We start from the raw sequence: 21808 nt of genomic DNA on the forward strand, positions 1-21808 counted from the left end.
ATCTACAAAAATGGTCTTTATACTTTTTTCTAAGAACCACCATTCCTGAGATATAGCTATTCTAAAAGTTGAAGGAGTCACTTTCTACACGATATGCACATATATGCCACGTATATACATAGTCAGGCACTTAATGCAAGTAAAAATGCCTATTTGTGTCTGTTGTATGTATAAACTATACTATTCTGAGAATATACACTCAAAAGAAACTCAGTTCCTTAGTCAAAATGACGCAGATGTCCTTATAATTGAAACAGCAATAGAACAATTTAATGCAACAAATACAACTATTGTAGTTGGTGAAGATGTTGACTTATTAATACTACTCACTGCAAGGACTCCAATTGATAAAATTATATATTTTTTAAAACCTGGAAAAGCTCAACAGTGAACAGAAATATATTCTTCAAAAAGTTTATCTGCTTATCCAAAATGCCAAAACCATATCTTATTTTTACATGCGATAACCGGCTGCGATACTACATCAGCAATGTTCAGAAGGGGTAAAACATCAGTATTAAAATTATTTGGAAAAAAATATTTGATTGATTGCAGAAATTGATTCATCACCTCAAACAATAATCACAAAAGGAATTCGCTTTCTCCTTGCTGTTAAGAAGCTCCAAAAAAAATTGATTGTATAGATAAATATAGATATTTAACTTCTGTAAAAAATACACGAAACAAGAAGCAAGTATAACTATCTTGTCTTCCTCCAACATCGGCTTCTGCTAATCAACACTTGTATCGAGTATACTATCAAGTTCAGATATGGCTAGGTAATCAACTGAACCCAGAAGACTGGGGTAGGAAATTAACAGATAATACTTTGCAACCGATTCAAATTTTACTTCCACCTGCTCTGGAAAAACTGCTAAACACTATTTTTTTCAATTGCAAAAAAGGTTGTAGTGCTAAATGTGGCTGTAGAAGAGTAGGGTTAATGTGTTCTCCAGCGTGTACTAATTGCCAAAGCCAGTCTTGCTCAAATGTCCAACTGAATACAACAGACGAAGATTCATGTGATTTCGATAAAGAGACAGCTGATTCATCCTCATTTGAACAAGTTACGAACATCCAGCAAGAAGAAGAGGAAGAAGAAGGAGAAGAAATCGAAGAAGACATGACTCTTGTAGTCGAGTTTGAAGAATATGAATCAGATTGAAATATGAAAAGAAATCAGAACTACAGTTAAAGTCAATAACCAATATCAATATCAATAATCATCATACAGTTAAAAGAGTATTGTCCCTGAAAATTCGGCCATAACAGTTCGTGAAGTAGGCCTACCGGGGAAACCACGTTAAAAAAAACGTGTCAAAGTACACTACCTCACAGGTGGTGTCGAAATGTGTGCATATCATGTAGAACGTTACTCCTACAACTATTAGAATCGCGATATCTCAGGAATGGTGATTCTTAAAAAAAAAGTATAAGGACCATTTTTGTAGATAATTTTAAGATCTATAATTTTTGTCAAGGCTACTTTTTTGATAAAACTTACCGTTTTCGAAAAAAATCCAAAAAACCTCAAATTTTTACCTTTGTCCCCGAATAGAAAGAAAAAATTCACTGAAAATATTCTTTTGGCTCACTTGGAAGAAAAATTATGATCAATACAGCTTCTATGTGACGTATAAACCAAATTATACCACAATTCCTTGCCGTTAAGCCATTCCCACACCCCAATCCGTCGCTTTGACCCAAGCTAAACGCCGCCGCCACATCTAAACCCTATTGATCAGCCAAGTCAAACGAGAGGGCTATAACGCAAAGTGAGCCGTGAGAATCACGATTAGTATGGAAATTTCGCGAACCGCAATTAGCGACGGTAATACGTCGTTTCCGATCGGGTAACATCAAAGTTTTTGACCGGAAATTTGGGATGCGACGGCGTTTGACATACGCGTTGAAGTATTTACAATTTAAATACGGGCGCTTTGGGAAAAAAAATCGACGCGAAGGGACGTCTCGCATTTTTGGTGTTTGTAATTGCCATAAAAATTCATCGGTCCCATGTAAAACGAAAGAGAGGAGTTGACAAAGCCCCAACGTATGTGAAAATGTAAATAGATTTAAATGCAGGCGTTATTTTTTTTATGGTGCGCATTTACTTGAAAAATACGGTCGATTGCACAATAAACCAGTTAGTATTACTTAAAAGTTAAAACATTTAATTATTTTATTAAAGAGTATTATTTTTTAAATAATGACAAATAATTTTAACGCTGGTCGGATCATAAATTCGCAGAGTAGTTGTTTGCTTTCATAGTACCTGTTAAAAGCAAGACACTCTTTGCCAGTTTGGACATTTGAAGGCCTAAATACCAGTGGCCATTCATATATGTAGCATTGTTATTATTATTTACATCTCACCTATATAGTCTGTTTTAGAAATGAAAGAGAGTAATAAAAGCTCATTATGTATGCAAATCGTAAATAAATGTAGTACTGGTGCTTATATTCAATATTTTTATATTATGTATTTTCCGTATAGGTGAGGTGTACTTTTAACAAAACTTTGTGCGATCGGACTGTACTAAATTGTAGCAGGTAGCTAAAATTTTATCCCCGACAATCCGTCTTTGTCTATGCCGCTTCAATTTCTCGGTCCATTTCTCTTATAAGTAAACAATATAAAAACAGCATTTCAAAACATGAGGCTACTTTAAGCATTATAACCGGGTTAAGAGGGTTTTTAGTAATTCAAATAAAATTATTCAATATTATTTATCAAAATATTTATTTAAATTTAATGAATAGACTTTTATTCCACACAAAAATATATGTATTTTGAAAATTCAAATTATGGTGAGTAAATGTAGTGTTGTATAAATGTACAATAAAGAAAATGAAAAAGTAGGTATATTAAAATTCATCCTCTGAATATTCTGATGAATTATCTTCGTCTCCTAGATTGATAACGATAGGTTCCACAGTAACGTCAATTAAATTATCGAGTTCCCACATTTTCTCCTCTTCTTTTTGTACATGATGTATATATCTTTGCCAGTTATCTGCAGTTACTCGTTCCAAGGATTTTTTTAACAAAATTTTCACGTCACTTAATTTAAACGTCGTATAATATCTCCTTTTACCTGCGCCCAGACTAATTCGATTGGGTTAAGTTCACAGTGATAAGGTGGTAACCGTAGTACCGTTATTTGGCGATTTGTTGCCATTTCATCGATAACATATTTTTTCTGATCTTTATTAACATTGACAACTGTCAAAAGTTCCTTTTTCACCATATTTGTTTCAAAAGAAATGTTTTTCCGGATAACCATTGAATTGTATCGGCTTTCCTCCAAGTTTCGTCTAGATAATAAATATTCCTCCCTTCGTCACGGAATTTTCTAATTGATCTTAAGTAGGATCTTCGCCAACAAATAATTTCATCTTTATCGATAAGAACTGACTTCCTGTTCTGCTTTTCCCAGCAAAAATTCAACTCTCGTAAGACGGCCCATAATTTGCTTCTACTGATTTTTGGCAAATCGTTGTCCTCTGAAAGTTCACTTAAAATTTTGTTTAGCGTTGGTATTTCTTTTTTAAAATAAAATGAGTGTACTTTAGTCACTAAATACAAGTCGAATTTTACTCTACTGCACTAGCACGTCTTCGTATATTCAGCTCTAAGACTGGATTGATCTGTCATAATACACTGGCTCCTGCCCCATGATGTATCCAGTAAAATATACTAATGTACACCCATTACCTGTTAGCATTAGTGTTACCCGATAATTACCTGAAACGAAATATTAGCACGCCCATGGCCGGTTGTTATCTCGGGGTTTTATTACTCTCTTTCATTTCCCAACAGAGTATAGCCACTTAATTTCTATTTAACAATAAGACATCAAAAATAGCTGAATCTTTCGTCGGTCGACCTAACTGTTGCAAACTAACACCGGTTTTGCATAGTAAGTAGATCTATTTACTAGATTTTGTAATTAAAATTCGCAAAATTTTTCATTTCCAATTTTTTTAACATCGGTATCTCAAAAACAATTCGTTTAAGCATTATAGCGCAGGATAGTAAATACACGGACGACCCTGTCAAGGTTATGAAGTGCGTGAATTTAAATAAAATCATGTGACGTCCATTAAATTCAATTAAAATTTTTGCTTATCTTTCCAAATCAATTGTAAAAGGGATATCGGTTGTAGGTAGTGATTTAAATATATCGGAACCCTTTATTCAAGTTTGTGGAAATTTCAATTAAACTTTGGCCATCTCTCGGTTTACTGAATTTTTTTTAGTCAAATTGGTACAACTTACCACCTCACGATTGGTTGAATTAATTCAGGGGATCTAACAGATTTAACTTAAAGTCACATACACGACGAAATTGTAAGGGAAAAATGATTTTCTACTTTTTATTGGTTTGTCCGTCAAATTACATAAATAAAATACACTTCACTTACAATTTATAAAGTATATATTTATTTTTTACTTTTCAATTAACGGGTGCTTTCTAACCGACTTTTTAAGGAATTTATCGGTTATAGTTAAGGCTTACAAAGGCCTTGGCAACCAAATTCGCAAGTTTTCATGAGGCTTATGACTTTTGGTTGATTTTTAAACTAGACACAACAATCCATTAAAGTAATTTTCAAATAATTGTCCGCAATTAAAGACCCTTAATAAAAAACCATCGTTCACTCAATTTTATTACCCTGATAACCACCTGATCGATTGCGCTTTTTGTTTAATTAATTTTGCAATATCGGAGGTAACTACAGAGCAAGTCACGAAGCTCCCAATGCTATTTTTAAGCATTTATTTAAAAACGACCATTGCAACACTGAAATTAGTACAAGTGACTTAAATTCGTTACATTTGGACATAATTTGTCATGAATAAAAGTATAAAATAACACTTAAACAACATACCTTATTTTTAAAATATTTTGTTGCTGTTAGTATATGTATTTTTTTCCGTAATTAGAGAAAGTATACACATGAAACGAAAAATTGCTTCGTCTTTAATGTGGACCATTTTTATTTAATATTACTTGATTTTCGCCGTATTTTGTGTACTGTATAAAGAAACGTGTTGCTGTAGACAATAACGAAAATAATAACCTCTGAGGAAAAGTTGCCTCATCTGTAAAATTAACTTGGTGAAAAAGTTATGTCGTCGTCGACGTTCATAATCTAATAACTGTTTAATATCTCTCTTTTAACGGATATTATTTAAAAGGAAGTTACAATTTCCTTTTTGCCGAACGCAATATACATTACCTGTTTCGTGATTTGATGCCCCAGTTTATGAAAAAAGTTCTCGAAACATATTAATTTCGAGTCGATTAAAAAATTGTTCGTTTTAAACAGCATTGTTTTTCTGAGCATCAAATTAAATATAATTTGAGATTATTCAAATTAAATAGTGTATTCAATACAATTATTCTGAATTTCTACCGTGTTTCAACTCCCGGCTAAGGGTGAAAAAAGTTGAAATAAAAGGGTTTTTCAATATTACTCAGAAAGGGTAAGAGCTAGAAAAAAAAGTTTCTTATAAAAGTTGTAGAACATAAAAATGGTCTATTGACTTTTTCTTGTACTATTAAAATTAACAGAGTTAGGGTGGCTAGAAGTTAAGGGATGATTTCAGAAAATGAAAAAATCATAACACGCAGAAAAATATTTTTTTTCGATCTACTTTAAAAAATGTAAACTTTCGTTTCAGAGAAATAGATATATATGTTTTAATTTTTAATAAAAGAATAACAATTTGAATTTTTTAATAGTTAATCTTTATGATTTAACACTAAAACAATTTTTTTCTATACCATTTGATTGATTATTTAAAATAATGAAAAGTTGCTTTCGAAATTTTGTTTTACGCCAAAGATAAAAAATCATGTTCGCTTTGTGAAATTGTTATAACTTTTTTTATTAAAAACTAAAAAATATATCTATTTCTCTCAAAACATAGTTTACATTTTTTAGAGTAGATTGAAAAAAAAAATATAAGAGAAAAAATTGTTTGAGTTAAAATAGTTAAATCATGAAAATTAACTATTAAAAAATTAAAATTTTTATTCTTTTATTAAAAATTAAAAAATATATATTTCTCTGAAAAGAAAGTTTACATTTTTTAAAGTATGTCGAAAAAAATATTTTTCTGCTTATGATTTTTTTATTTCTGAAATGATCCCTTAATTTCTAGCCACTATAACTCTGTTAATTTTACTAGTACAAGAAAAAGTCAATAGACCATTTTTATGTAGAATTTTATGCTCTACAACTTTTATAGGAAACTTTTTTTTCTAGCTCATTTGAGTTATCTTGGAAAACCCCTTTATTTCATCTTTTTTCACCCCTAGCCGGGGGTTGAAAAAAAAATTATTCTCACTTATTGTTATCATATACCTCAAACTACCTTATATCAAAAATTCAGGCAAGTTGACCAAATACAGACAAACGCAAAGGTCCAAAGTTGGCAAAATCCCAATTCGCACTAGTGTTACGTTTAAGGTGGTCCACCCCAAGTATTTTATAATACAAACCCTTTTCTGTGTATTCGTTTGTTTTTAGGAAGATTACTTTAGATCTGTTAATAGTAAATCGCTATAAAAACTGTTAATTATGAAAAATCCGCTCGGATAACGTTGCGCGAAATAAAACGCTGATGAAAAATCAACATTAATTCGACACCATTAAATAAAAATGAAACATCAGACGAGTTCCGCTAACGACCACAATCAAGATTCTTAAAAACCCCTGGAATCGCTCATCCGACACAAAGTATCACCCCTAAAAATGATTACCCTGATTAAAATTTATCCCCGAAAACGACACCGCGGCTTAATAAACCCGCTTACGACAGTCACTTATTAAATTTTCACCCGGTTATAAATTCTAAATCCTAGCGTACGGTCTGGGGGACAGTTAGCACCAGATACGCCGTCTAGATTAAGCGTCCGCGCGCCGCCAACTATGAATATTACAACAGAGCGGGGTGTTCGTAAGCCATCTAGGACTAGTTTGGAGGCGTCCGACCACGCGATTCGCCACAATGGAGAAGCTGAGGTCCCGCGTTGTCCATAATGACAGCTGGAACGGGCTCACATAATAACTAATTTAGTTGGGGGGAAATTTAGACATGAGATACGTACGAAGCATATCCACGAAGTAAATGTACTCAAAAAAAATAAGCGAGGATCCCTTTACGGGCCTTTTTTTTGAGTCGAAAGAACGTCTTTGGCCACTCATGTTTCGTGAACAAAGCCAGTAAAGGACTTGTCCATCTGGCGGGATTCAGAATAGTCGCGCTCATTTTTTCAACACGCCACTAAAACAACAGTTCTCAACTGACTGAGAAAATGAGGACGCGTTCTGCTCCCAACACGTTGGCCTTGAATGCAGCGCTGCCAGCTTTATTATTATTATTTAGAGCAGTATTTGATAAAAAAATCGGCTAATGTGTTTTTTATTCAAAGTTTACTCCTACTACGTGTCGTATACGTTTGCCTTTCCGTTAATTTAAGAAGAAACGAGTTGTCGATACATTGGTAGGAAGTAAGCAGATATTTATACAGTGTATTCCAAAATGTTGGAACGAAATTCATATTGTATGTGTATGTGAACAGACCAGACGCTATCGAAGGATTGGAAAATCGTATCAGAGAAGAAGTTCGAAACATAACACCAAATATTATTCAAAATGTATTGATAACTTTGAACACCGAATCTGGCATTGTACAATATTTAATGGGTGCCACATTCTGCCAAACATGGCTAAAAAAAAATTGAAAATATTGCAAAACAGTGAAATTTCTATTTACTAATTGACCTATTTCAGCGATTTTTTTTAAATCTGAACAGGAAACAAAATAAAATATGAATTTTTGGAAACGCTGTATATTTTTTACAAACACTCTAAAAGCTACCGGTGATTGTAAAACTTCTGGGAATTGGATGAAAGCAAAATTCTTCGGACATTCCACAATTCTACATTATTAATCGCTAACTTCCACAATTCTCTGATGCCGGCAATTGCAATAACGATTGCCACATAGATTAAATTTTACATTTTGTTTTATAAAATATGTGCATTTTATTGAAAAATACCTTTGTTAATAAGTATCTATCATCCGTTGCTTCTTTTTAAAATGTATTAATTTCTCCTGATGTCAAGAGTTTTTGTTTTTTTTGGTAAAATATGTCAGACTTGTTTTTCAAAAATGCTCGAGATTCGGATACGTCGATATGTCAATAGTAAGATTAATGTCGACATAACATTGAGTAAACATCTAAAAAGGCATATAATTTTATAATTCCTCCAATCTATATATTTTTGTATTACTATTTCATGCTTCTCTCTCGAAATTTTTAGCGGAAAATTTAAGAATAACAAATTTACTTGCTTTCTAATTGGAAGAGGAATAATACTGTCTTGTTCAACATTTTCTATTGCAGTATTTTGAACATCAGAGTAATTTCTGTCTATTTTTACGGGTATTCCTTTGACGCTAATTGACATTTGTTTAATTTTAATAAAAAAATGTTTTAACTGCTCAAAAAATTATATTTCTAAACTACATTTCAAAATGGCAAAAATATTTAAGTTGTTATGAAAGCGTCATTGACTGAATATTTAGAAAAATCTAATAGAAAATTCAAATCTTTAGCATCTGCATCTAAAATAAATATTTGCGCTTAATTTGAACTTAATTCGAAATGTTAGGTCAAGGAAAAAATGCATATAAGATACGGGTATGGGCAAATTTCTATTTTCAAATGTTGAAAACTTTCACGAATCGAAATATATTTATACATAAAGAAAAGACTAACACCTCGCGAAACCCCGACGGTACTTCAAATATAACTTTTTCCGTAAAAAATAAAGTACGTGACAATACACGACGAAATGATTCGTTCGCGCTCATCGGAAAAATACATATTCCACATATTTCCTTTTAATTTCAAATTACTTGAAGGTTTTCGCGTCGCTATTGTGCTCGTACCCATCGACAATGTCACACGTTCCCCTGCCTTTTGCGTCTCGCGCCTAAGGTTTTCCTTTTGTTGCGGATTTCCTTGCCCCACAAAATAGAACTGTATAGGAGGATGGATTCGGTTCTTTGGCTGCCGACAAATTGACATATTTTTAGTGTCTATTGAAAAAAAAAACGCTCAGGGACTTCTTCAAACAACTGTTTGGATACACATGCCCGTTTCTAATGGATACTCCGCCGTATCTTAATGTATACAAGACGTGTCAGAATTGATTTATAATTTTAACCTTTGGAAGAATTCAAATCAAGTTGACAATTATTACCGGAAATAGAATCATTATTTTCGTGTCCTTTGACAGATATTTAAAACTTAACTGAGTCCGCAAAAAACTTCGACATAACAGAACTGAATATGCAAAAACATAATGACATGTTGCGTGTCCGCTAGGTCCATATGCCTTTATAATTTCGCAACAAAAGATCTCATTACGCGAGTTCATATTTTAGCATATCTCGGGGCCCTATTATATATCCTCTGTGCGATAATTTTGAAACCTTGTTGTACAACACGACTTTTTTTTTCAGGTGTACCTCAATTCTAGTCCCCCAAGATGAATCCCAGTTCAGCGATTAAATTTTTCTGTGTAATCTTCTCCATTCTTATCGCATTGGCAGTCGTTTCGGCTGCTCCCTACAGTTCAGACTACGACAGTGAGTATTTTTCGCAAAAATTGCAAGTTAATATATAGCATGGCAAGTATTTGTACAGTTTTCTAATGTAAAACGTTAAAAAATAACTGAAACTTTTTATAGAGGGTGTAAATTAATAATTACAAAAAAAATTATCATAAAGTCAAACGGCTGAAACTAATATCTACTATCTACTACTCTATTAAAAATTTTAGAATGCGACGTTTGAGATCGCGGTTCTACTACAATCGTATACAACATGGACCATTGAAAATTAGAGAATTGGGTCCCTGTTTCATAACCGGAATACACACGGATTTCTGATGACTTGTGTGTGAATGAACCCGTGATTTTTTGTAGTCGTGGAATGTGTATCGACAACCGAAGCGTTTCTAATATGTTATACTATGTGGTCCAGTTCCTAGTAAAACATTTTAGTTTCTAAACGAGTAACATGACTAAGCACGATCAGGAGCGTGAGAAACGACTCTGTTGAAGGGGTCGAGAATCCGAAACTCGTCGTAATCAGACAATTTTTGGTCTCTAGGCATTTCCAAAGCCTCCTAGATTTTTTAACTGAGAGACAAGTTTAAAAAGTTCAAGGCTTCAAGTATGTATAAAAAAATTATTCTACATTATATCCTGAAAGTTTGAGATCCGTGGGCTTTGAGTAAAATATACAGGGTGGTTTTAAAGTTGGAAACCGACACGTAAATCTCTACGTACACCTTCCAAAAGGAGGCACATTAGAAAAAAAAATAAGGCAAATCTTAGTGTTATTTTGTAATAAATATAAACAGGGTTAATTTTAATATTATTCAGCATTTTTTAAACAATGGAAGAGATGAGGTATCACAAAAAACACCCTCAAGACAAGATGTGTTCGGTTTTATAAATAAATGATTGTAACGAAGTATAAAAGACATATGGTTTCAACAAAAAAAATCTACCTTTTCGATTTTTTTGAAGCTTTGAATTTTATGACTCATGTTTTTTTGTTTTCCGAAAACTTTGTGGAGCCCTGTGTCAAAGTTTACATCGTGATAGTGTTATTCCGAAAATTAAAATGCATATTTTTTTCAAGGGCCGTCATTTTGACCCAAATCATCCTATTGAAACGTTTTTTTACAAAAGGTGCAGAATTTCATCAGTTTTTAACTGGTCCTTTCAGAATTGAAATTGCTTTAAAATTTTCTGAGATAAATGAGAAAAACGGATTAGTATTTTTTTTTTAAATTTTTGAAACCGTATCTCCCGAAAAAAGCAAGACATATTGCAGCTTGGCTAAAAGATAGCTTATTTGGCCTTGAAAAACTTATCCAAATTTGGTGGAAATAAAAGGTAGGGTTTTTGAGAAAATCAATTTAAAAAAAATGTATCATTTTCCGTTTTTCTCATTTATTTCAGAAAGTTTTAAAGCAATTTGAATTCTGAAAAAACGAGGTAAAAGCTGATGAAACTATGCACATTTTGGAAAAGAAAAATTTCGATAGGATGGTTTGGCAGCCACTTGAAAGAAAAAACGCGGGTCTTATAAAATTCAAAGTAGATTAACAACCCAAAGTTTCGAAAAAATAGAATAGGTCGATTTCTTTGCTCGGTGAATCCATATGGAAACTACCATATTAAAAAACGTCTTTATTATACTTTTTACAATTTTTTATTTTCAAAACCCAAAAGTATAATAATATTTTTTGTTTGTCATACATCTCGATTATATCCATAAAAGAAAAGGGCAACAACCGAATGTCACAAAACAATTAGTTAAAGAAACGAAGGAAATACTAAAACAAAAATAAGTTAAAAATGAAAAACATTCACGGGACTTTGAATCCAAATTGAATAAACTCCTTAAAAACCCCTACGCCACTGCTAGCGCCTATTTTTCCCCCCTTGAGACAGAACGGATCTGCGAAACATTCCGTCCTGTCCCAATTATTTAATTCCCTGCCAAAGCCGGTCCAGATGCAAAAAAAATTAACTAGTCTGGTCAAATAATGGCGGTTAGGTGTGTTTACTAAATTGTGGTTGGAAATCCCAATAAAAGCAAAATGAAGTATTACTTAATTCATGGATTTTTGATTCGATTACCTTTTTATGTGTTGGGAAATAAATTGATTAGAAGTATGGGGCGTTCACCTTCCTCGGGAAATTCCTCCCAGTCGCAGATACCAAATACAGACTTAACAAACACACAAATAATAATTAACATATTAACGCAGACAGTCTATGTTACGATTGGCGCTAGTAGCTGTATTTTGGGAAGCTCGGTGATGTCAATAGAACCAGAATTACATAACTGATCCTCATAGTGGGATTCCTAGATGGACCGAGAATTAAGGTGGCCGTACACATAGATGCAAACTCGCAGGGTCGGAATGTGTACTCCGCGAAGTGTAGGGTGACTGCAATGGCGTTATGTGAAAGTCTGTGGTTTTAAAAAGAAGGTATAATACCAACATTAAAAGAATATCGAATTATTTTGAAATGTACCAATATTTTTCAAATATTGCCATGGAAAACCTGTCTAGTATTTGTTTATTATTGCAAAAAATGCTTCAATTGCGCCATCTGTTAATTGGAAGCTCAACTAAAATTTCATACCACTGTTCTTCCTTTATTTAGTAATAGAGAGACAGAGAGGCCTTACATAAATAAGTGTTATCTGTAACAACTTGCTCATAATCTATTACGTCACAAGATATTTACTTTAAAAATAGAGAGGTAGCTGAATATAGGAAAAAACAGGAATGTAGTATTTTTTTGACATTTGACAGGTAGTGTCAAAAATAAATAATATTTATTTGTCACAACCTACAAATATAATTGTCTTTGAATTAAATAAAATAATGTCTTACTCAAATCCAATCCCATTTTTTTGTATTGTATATTTTCCGTTGTATACAATATACAATCGATTCTAAAAAAAAAACAACTCAAGGAATAGCACAAATAAAAATAGAAAAAGTCAACAATTTACACAGATTTCAAAGAAATTGGAAATTGAATATAAAAAAACAAAAAGAAGAAAAATTATTCTATTATGCGATATACATTTTCTTACTTCCGATCATTCTTCAAGGTGTATGGACACCTTTACATCACTGGTACGGTAGTCATTAATACCAGCTATAAGTAAACATCATTTTTCGAGACCTCTTTTTGTTCAGTCATGATTTTCACCGCCATCATGTCTTGTAGGCAACATTTTGTTCGAAACAGGTTCCAAACTTCTGTCTATTATTTCAACAAATTCGTTACGCAAAGGGTTCTTTTTTTTCAAATACAAATTTAATAAGCCTAGACGAAAACGTTTTTTAAATAAAAAATTAAATTAAATGCGTTCATTTTGAAGAAAAAAAGTCCTTCTAAACATTTTTCTAACTACCTCTGCTTTTCGTATGTCAATTTCGAGAATTTTAAGCAAGTGATTTTCAATATTCTATACCTATTCCATGGGTAATTAAAAAAAAACAATGAATATGTATAAAAAAAGGTATAAAAATATTGTCTAATCTATGAATGTATAACAAATACTACCATTTTTCTCGGAAACTCTACAAATTGCTAAAACCCATAATTATTTTGCTCGATACGAATATGCAAATACATGTAAATCTCTAAGTCAGTAGGTACTTTAAATAAATACATACGCCCGAGCCTACTATATTCAAATTAGTTCTGTAATGTTTTCATATTCATACACTTCGCTAATCATGAAATACCACAAAAGTGGATATTTAAGGAAGCTAATTAGTCTGATTTATCAGTTCTATCAAAAATTTCTCAAAAAAAAAACAAACTGGTGATATATATTATGATTATGTTATTTATATGTGTTATATGTTTTTACGCCAACAGTTTTTTAAATAATTTTAAATGTTTCAAAAGTTGATTATTTTCTACGGTAGAATATGCCTTTAAAGTTTGGCAAAACTTATCATGTATTAATGCTATACACCAGGCAATCTGGTAATATTACAATTTTTTAAACAAAGCAACCTTTAGAGCGCAATTCTTCGCTTTAATTTTTGTACGCTCTAATTTGCCATTCTCAGAAATTAATTGTTCAACTGGCTGACACGTGTACTTAATTAACTTCAGACGTAAAATAAATCTGACACTAAACTACAAGTTGACGACAACCGAATTTCAACTTTCTTAAAGACCCTCGTCAAATTCCTCTACATTAGCACAGCTCCAGTTCTTAATCTAGTTAATATACTAAATTATAACACAAATATTTGTTGGAATTTGGAGATAAGGCATGCTTTCTAACAACTCGCCTAAGTCTTGGCGAGTGGTTTTAAAAGGACGTACACAAAATTTACATTTTTGATTTCGAAAGAAAAGGAAACAAATACCAAACTCCAAACCAAAGTATATAACACACTTACTAAATAAAACTTAGTTGGTTTTCCATTATACAGGATGTGCTATTGATTATTATTTTATTCTTGCGCAAAACTGAAATTGAATTTATAAAAAATCCCATTCCAAATATTCCACAAATATCTGCACTGCAAATGCGGCAATAAATGACGACTAAGCTGATTCTCCCTTTAGTACTATTATGTATGGATTAAGAGAAAACTTACAAAGGCTTACGACAATAGGGGCAGCCGAAAATAGTCATGATAATACCATTTAGTACTGGATTCGTTCCCTGGGCTTCCAAAAATAAATGATAATTTGCTAAGCACGATCTATTTTCATCCCTTTCATCTGGATTGACATTTACAATCGTTTCAATAAATAATAACAAACGTAATTTGAACCAACTAAGCTAAACGAGACAATATTTAACAACGGAATAATATCTTAATTTTTTTGATACACAGCATACATAAAAGTTTAATTTTTTTATAGAATCAAATTCAAGGAGAATATGTGAAAATACTTAAAAACAATCGTCACTGTTTGGAAACGATAAAATGTTATTTGGAAAAGTTGACTGATACCTTTCGCATATGCTGACGCTCTTAGTTTTTCAACTTTATGTTATCAATATTTTACCATAAATCGCTTTTAGCAATGTTGTACCATCCATTTTTATACTGGATTTAGAAACTTTATATTACTTTAAAATAAACAATCATTCGTAGATTCATTAATTACTTAAAAATGTATACGTTCTGTTGATTTTTCATTTCAAGAAACGAATAATTTTTCATAGAAAACATAGTTTATCTGTGGGTCATATTTTCTACGAATAACACCAGCGACAGTCCTGTACAGGTTGTCAACCCAGTACCTGCATTGGCACTGATCGGTACCTACCTAAACAATGTCCACTAAACTGGATTGAAAACAAAAAACAGGGAATTCCGACAACAAAAATAATAACCACGTACCGACCAACCATTTGAGCGACACGTAAAAAAATTAATGGGAAATTAATCTATTAAGTAAATTTCATAGAACAGTTCTTTTTATTACAAGCGCAATATTTAAAAACATTAATCAGGATAGCAAATGATCTTGTACCAAACTGAACTGGTGTAAACTGCTTTTTTTCTCTCTGATGAACCATCAACTGTAACACTAATTAATTTTGATGGTACGCGAGATTCGAATAAAAACAAAGCATATAGAAATTATTACAGACTGTTTTCTTATTATACCACAGTATAGAAATACTTTTTATTTTAAGGAGGTATATCGGGTTTACTCAAATGCACAGATGTACATGAAATTTATATAGCGTATTACCCAGTGCTCCCTCTGTACGTCATATTTTTTTGTAATTTTTTTTAATCTAGATTTTGAGATATTGTTGTTGAAAGTTGTTCATTTTAACATAGGTTTATATGGCGAAGATGGACGGTGCGTCTCTTTTTTTGCCCATAACTGAGGAAAAAAAAAGTAGAAATTGTGAAACAAAACTTTTCCATATGATAGTACACAATATTATCTTATTTTTGACGTAAAACTAATGTAAGGTTTGAACATAGTACAGCTGTATTAATTAGAAACGGAAACCAATAATTGCATTTCTGTGTGACTTGAAGATTAATGTGGCAACGTCGCAATCAGCTGACAGCAAGGAGGGAATACATTTGAAAGACTTCATAAAAACGAAATTGATTTCAAACATATACATTTTTCCTAAATCCCATGTACATTGTTATCAACAATAAATTATCCACAACAGATGATTTTTTGTAATGTTTTTAAAAAACTAGATTAATTAAAAAAAGACTAGGAAGCTGTGATATATTTATTGGAATAAAAAATACAGTTGATAAAATCCTTTTAATATATTTAATGGTTTATAAAAACATCGTAATCGTTACTCAGAAATATTTTTAGGGTTACATAAAGTTTTCTTTACTTGATTAATATAATTAGTAATACTTGAGATAAAAGGATTTATACGGAATAACAATGGAACATAAATATTTCTCAGCAAATTTTATATCTAAAAAATTAGTTATAGTTGCAAAACATTTGTAACATTACTAAAATATAGATCAAAAACACGAACAGTGAGTAATAATGTAATTTCTATCACAGAACCTTCAAAATTGCATCTAACATTTTCTTTGACTTAGACGAGAGATGGGCGCGAGTGTCACTTCATTTCTTTAGAACTAAATTAACATAATTCTCGTTGTTTTACCAGTTCACGTGATTTACGGATTTTAAATAAAGGATACAAATCTTCGCGAGGATAATACGATATATTTGCTATATAATATAATAATTATATAGTACATAGTTTACACACACAAAATATTTTTGAACGCGTACACATCTTTACCCGAATTTGACGCACAATATCTCCGATGTCTGAGGTCTGTAGGTTCGCAGTATGTATAAACTGCTAGTCAATTATTAGCGCTGTTGCCACATCTACATAGTCTTTATGCGTTCATTAAATATAATTTAAAACTACTTAAATATGATATTTTTATGTTGTTAATTTTCAATATGTATGCTATGTGCATATGAGTAGATTTACTTGCTATATAGATTTCTACATATACTTGGGATGATGTACCTATTTTCTCTATTTCGTATGCATCAGAGAATAAAACTGGCACCTTTATCATTTTGAATTTAACCAAAACAACGCGGTATTCGCTCGTGGTAGTCGAGCTTGCTCGTCTAATGTTCAAAAAGGTAATGCAGGCACATAACTACGCAGATAATCTCGTAGAACTAACATGAAAATTCCTAAGCACCTTTTCAGGAGGGTGAACAATTTAATGAGATTAAAAATGGTGTGTGGACAGTAATCTGACTAATCCTGACGCAGCTGGTTCACGATTAATCTTATAAATCATGAGTTTTCTAGGTGTTAATCCACAACATATACGAAAAATACGATAGATTAAAAATCGATTTGGTTGAAAATAAGTTTAATAAATTCAAGGATTAATTACATATCCTAACCCTATTTTTTCCCATACTTTATTATTTTTGCCTTCGCTTTCGTCTCCCTACACAGAAAAATAATTAGTATCACACACAACTCAATTTTTTAAACGCATTTTGCTCTCCTAACATAAAAATATGATATTTCTATTTGTCAAGAAAAAACATCAGACAGCCCATCTTCGTGGAACCTATCCCTTATAAAAACGGCCCTATTAAAAAAACTGTAGAGATAAAAACATCGATTTGTAATTAATTAACAAGTTATCGTGGTCGAAATGGAACCGCTTTTTCGAAGGTTATTGTTTAATGATACTCCAGAGAGTTTCACTTAATTTGATGGAAAAATATTCGCTAATGTGTAATTAAATGTCTGTTTTGGGTCATTTATTTTTACGGAAGTAGTAGATTAGGAACGTAGAAGCTTTCGAGAGCGAGAGAGAGGGACGACTACGTTTTACCTTTTTAGTAGTGACGTCACATACGCCAAATAATAGGCAAACCCATAGTGGGCATTGTCATGAAGAATTTCCCAATATTTTTACTAAATTGATTTTCGACCTTAAGTACTTGGGGCAAAAGTGCCAAAAAAATTTTAAAAAATAAAAATATTTTTTGAAGTTAAACACCCTGTATCTTTTTAACGAAGAGTCATAGATAAAAACTTTATAGGAACGTTTCCCCTTAAAATTCACCAAAGAATACGAGGTTTCATTTTTGGTCCCATTTTGTGAGTCACCCTGTATATTTTAATCATTGTATTCGTCACCGACACTTTCGGTTATAATTCTACATTCATCATCAAACAAAAAGTGTTTCATTTGTAGCAGAGGAACAAAATAACAATCAGTTTAATTTAACACAAAGTTAACTACAACAAAGATTTAAGCAAACGCAAAAAATACATGGTCCTTTAGTAAATCTCTTCATGTCCCATGTCCCCTCCCGCTTAAATCCCATAAGTGCTAGCAAAGTACAGCGTACAGTTAAGCCCCTTACCCTCCACCGGATTCCACTCTTTCGAAAGCAGCAAAGAAATAGATAAATACCGCACAAAATCCTTTCTCAAGGAAGTCAATCGGTAAAGACGCCACTTCACTATCCACGATACGAAATCAATACTTTGAAAATACTCGAATTATCATTGCTTTTGGCGTAGACATATAAAAATGTCGACAGTGTATTGTAGGCCCCTTCTTTGTGCTCGTCTGGCATGCCGGTGACAGTCCGACAGGCACAGACAATCGTGGACGAGATATAAAACGCTCGGAAAGCTGATGGTTAGGATAAAAATACAAGATTAGATATGGCCTTGACTAAATAATTGAAGTAAGTTTCCTTTGAGGTACAAGCTTATTTAAAAAAATAAGTACATAACAGCAAATTAGATAAATTGAAACACGTCGTCTTTCTCGTGTGTGTGCGGTTGAAAGAACCTACCCTACTGTTATCTATGCACATGCCATACGCGTATAGACCAGGAAAATAAGCTGGGAAATTACCATTTCGCGACTTTTTGTTTCGGCAAGCAAATAACATATTACAGTAGGATCATATTCGATGCAAAGTAATAAATCATTGCCTGTCAAGGGATCCAGTGCCATACGCTTTTAACGGTTTTAGAAATTGAATAATTTCTTTATGCATTATGAAGGGATGAAGGAATCAGTTCACGTCTGGCACCCCTGTCTGTGTAAGGAATGGGAGGATGCGATGCCAAAACGTTCTGATAATAATAACGCAGTTTATAAATATTTAATTCAAAAGTCATAAATAAACTCCCGTTTATAACTTTTGATCTAATCAATATTTCTTGATGCTCGAGGGCTAGTTTTGTAGGTCTTTTGAAGACGAAAAAAAAGTACTTTACTGCTTTCTCGTGGAAATGAACTGAAAAAAGTTATAAGCGAAAAACGTGAATTTACGTAAAAATTATACAATTAACCACCCTGTAAACAATCTTCCTCCCATTTTTATGACTGTGGAAACTAATATGTTATTGTACATAATAATTAGCATCTACAGTGGTAAATTCAACTTGCCGAAACAAAAAGTCGCGTCCAACTTCTATATTTCCTGGCCTACGTAGCTCTTGTTTAAGCAATTGTTTCTATTTTATTCATTTCTCCAAGGCCAACTTTTCGAAATCGAACTTTTGACCGTAGCTTCTTAATTTTCCTCTCGTTCCAGATAACATTCGCGACCTCTTCGAAATCCTGATGCAGAGAGACAACCTGGAGGACCGGATGGGCCTCCACCAGGTGGTGAGGAAGTCCAGGGGACCACAGTTGCGTCTCAGATTCGGAAAGCGCCCCGATGCCGGCTACGAGCCCGTAAGTAACAAAGGCGGATATTTTTATAACTCGACGGTAAAAACCACGGCGTTGGTAACGGTGGTCACAAGCTAAAAATAAGCCGATCTTAAAACGGGACTGGAACTGGTGACAAAGCTGGTAATAAATACATATCCGAGTGTTTTTCTTAATATAACCCGTACGTTCTTAAGGTTTGACCTAGTTTGTTTTAATTCGGTGGGCAAGTTTTGATACTAGCTACGCGGACGATCTTCGTAAATAATAATGTACCTAAAAGTCCCTAAAATAAATAAATAAGTATACTGGTTTAGATCAAGTTACCTTAGTACAATTCTACTTCCTTAAAAAGTGTATTTTTTAATTAAATTTTTTAAAGAAAACGCTGTAACTGTTTTTGTAGCTTCAACGTTTTGCAACAAATACATTTGATGTGGTCACAAATGAACAAGATTTATTTTTTTACTTAAAACACATATCGCTCTTTTCAAAAACTCGAAAATGTTCAGAGTTACGTCTGAGGCAGAGAACGATGTCTCTCGAAACGTCATGAAACCCGACAACGTGGCAATCAACCCGGAAATAGTTCTACCAATCTATTTTAATGTTATGTTAAATTTAAAACAAAAGTATTTAAGCATTTCTTGAGTTCTCGAACAAATTTGTTAAATTCAGTTTTTAAAGGAAACAAGAATTAAAGGCACTTATTTCCCATTTTGAAATTTTTTGGACGCCTTCTATGTATTATTACATATTTGATTACTGCCCATGGCTTTCCAAGATAAGCAAAACATTTTATTTTCTCGCAAAATCAACAGTAAAAACAGTGCGGTACCCTTTTCTGGGACACACTGTATACGTTTCAAATTTTACAGAATCACTCGTAGGCCAGCAGATCTGTTTTGAGGTAGATGTGAGAAGGGGCAAGCAATTTTTTTCTGAATTACCTTCAGTAAAACTCACATAATAAAAGATCTGGCAAGGTCCGGAATATTTTCAAAATCGCAAAAATATTTAAAAAGTTTTAAAAAATACCTGTTTTATCTGAGTTTTTACTTATATCTTGAAATTGAATTTTTTCAAAATTTTTTCAAAAAATTATTTCGCGAAAACAATCGAACCGATTTTAACGAAATTTGGTGTTATTTTATTATAGTCTAAAGTTTTTTCCCAAAATTAGAATGCCCTCAGAGCAATTAAAATATTTTTTAAAAATTAACCAAAATACTTGATTATTTTACCTTTATTTCATGAATTATTGCTATTTTCAACATCGGTAATAAATTTAAACATTTTTAACTTACAGTATACTGTGCAAAATTCAATTCTAAAACTTTTTTCCTCTTCAATATTCTTCCAAAATGCATAGATTCCAAGATGTAAGTAAAAAACTCGGATAAAATAGGTATTTTTAAAAATTTTTATTTAATTTTGCAATTTTGAAAATGTTCCGGACCTCGCCCAGATCTAGGGATCTACACTTTCATTATGTGAGCTGTACTGAAGGTACTCCAGTATTTCGACAGATCAGACTGGTCTATATTTCTTTTACAAAAATGTTAGATTTTTTTAAGTTGTACTAAATTTATCAGAAAAAGATACATCTGACAACACCGAGACACTCATCGAGAGGTCAAATTGTATTTATTAAAAAATTAGTATGTTATTTCAGCGTTGTCACCACACATATAAAGATAAAGCTAGTTCAAAACCAAACCAAACAATTTCTAGTGCTAATATTTTTCTTTCCCCTTCTAATATACACACTGTCAAATCACTATTTTATGTTGTATTTTGGGAGTTTTTCGATAAATATTAATTTTATGCAGGTAGTAAAAAGGCCTCGCTCCCTTCGACTTCGTTTCGGAAAAAGATCCGATGATCTACCTGTAAGTAAACTTTTTAAAAATCTCTAAATGTATATTTTACACTGGCAAAAACGCCTTAAAAAATAATTCAAGCATTTCCCCCAAAAATTTAACGAACATGTAAATTCAAAGGAATACCAAATTCAAAAGATGAGTAACTTTTTTATCAATTATCATAAAGAGGCCCCTACCGCTTTGCAGATGTATTCGACCGCGATCTACGATTTTATTCTAACTAAAAACGATTTTACTTTTCCAGATTTCCGCATATATGTCCGGAATATCCGCTGACGGAGAAAACTAACGAGCTTTCCGAGGATACCAGAGGATTTCTCAAAAATTATTTGCAGTTACAACAGACTTGTATCTAAGGAGTGTTCATAATTTTTGTCAACGTTGATTCCCACCGTTATTAAATGTAAAAAAAAATATATAATTTCTCGGAATTGTTTAGATTTCAGTATCTCGATGTCTATACCACACATTATATTAAACTTGGTGTACAATAAAATGTGGCGTAAGCATTCTCAATCGTATTATGATGCAGTTGGCTGTAGTCGTTTTATGTATAATAAGAAATGTTGAATAAATA

General features: G+C 32.3%; 1 protein-coding gene across 2 annotated transcripts in view; it reads left to right on the forward strand.

Annotated features, from left to right (window-relative positions):
• The window catches only part of LOC108917832 (short neuropeptide F-like), a 37221-nt gene extending 15413 nt beyond the window's left edge, over window positions 1-21808 (forward strand). The window contains exons 2-5 of one of the 2 annotated variants that reach the window (XM_018724594.1): window positions 9552-9677; window positions 19227-19369; window positions 21178-21237; window positions 21476-21808. In XM_018724594.1, coding sequence (XP_018580110.1) covers window positions 9578-9677; window positions 19227-19369; window positions 21178-21237; window positions 21476-21520 — 348 coding nt within the window. In that variant the 5' untranslated portion in view covers window positions 9552-9577 and the 3' untranslated portion in view covers window positions 21521-21808. The remainder of the gene's footprint in view (window positions 1-9551; window positions 9678-19226; window positions 19370-21177; window positions 21238-21475) is intronic. The other variant, XM_018724595.1, reaches the window with a different exon arrangement.

This window comes from Anoplophora glabripennis, unplaced genomic scaffold (genome assembly GCF_000390285.2).
Source record: "Anoplophora glabripennis isolate ALB-LARVAE unplaced genomic scaffold, Agla_2.0 scaffold17, whole genome shotgun sequence".
NCBI classification, from domain to species: domain Eukaryota; kingdom Metazoa; phylum Arthropoda; class Insecta; order Coleoptera; family Cerambycidae; genus Anoplophora; species Anoplophora glabripennis.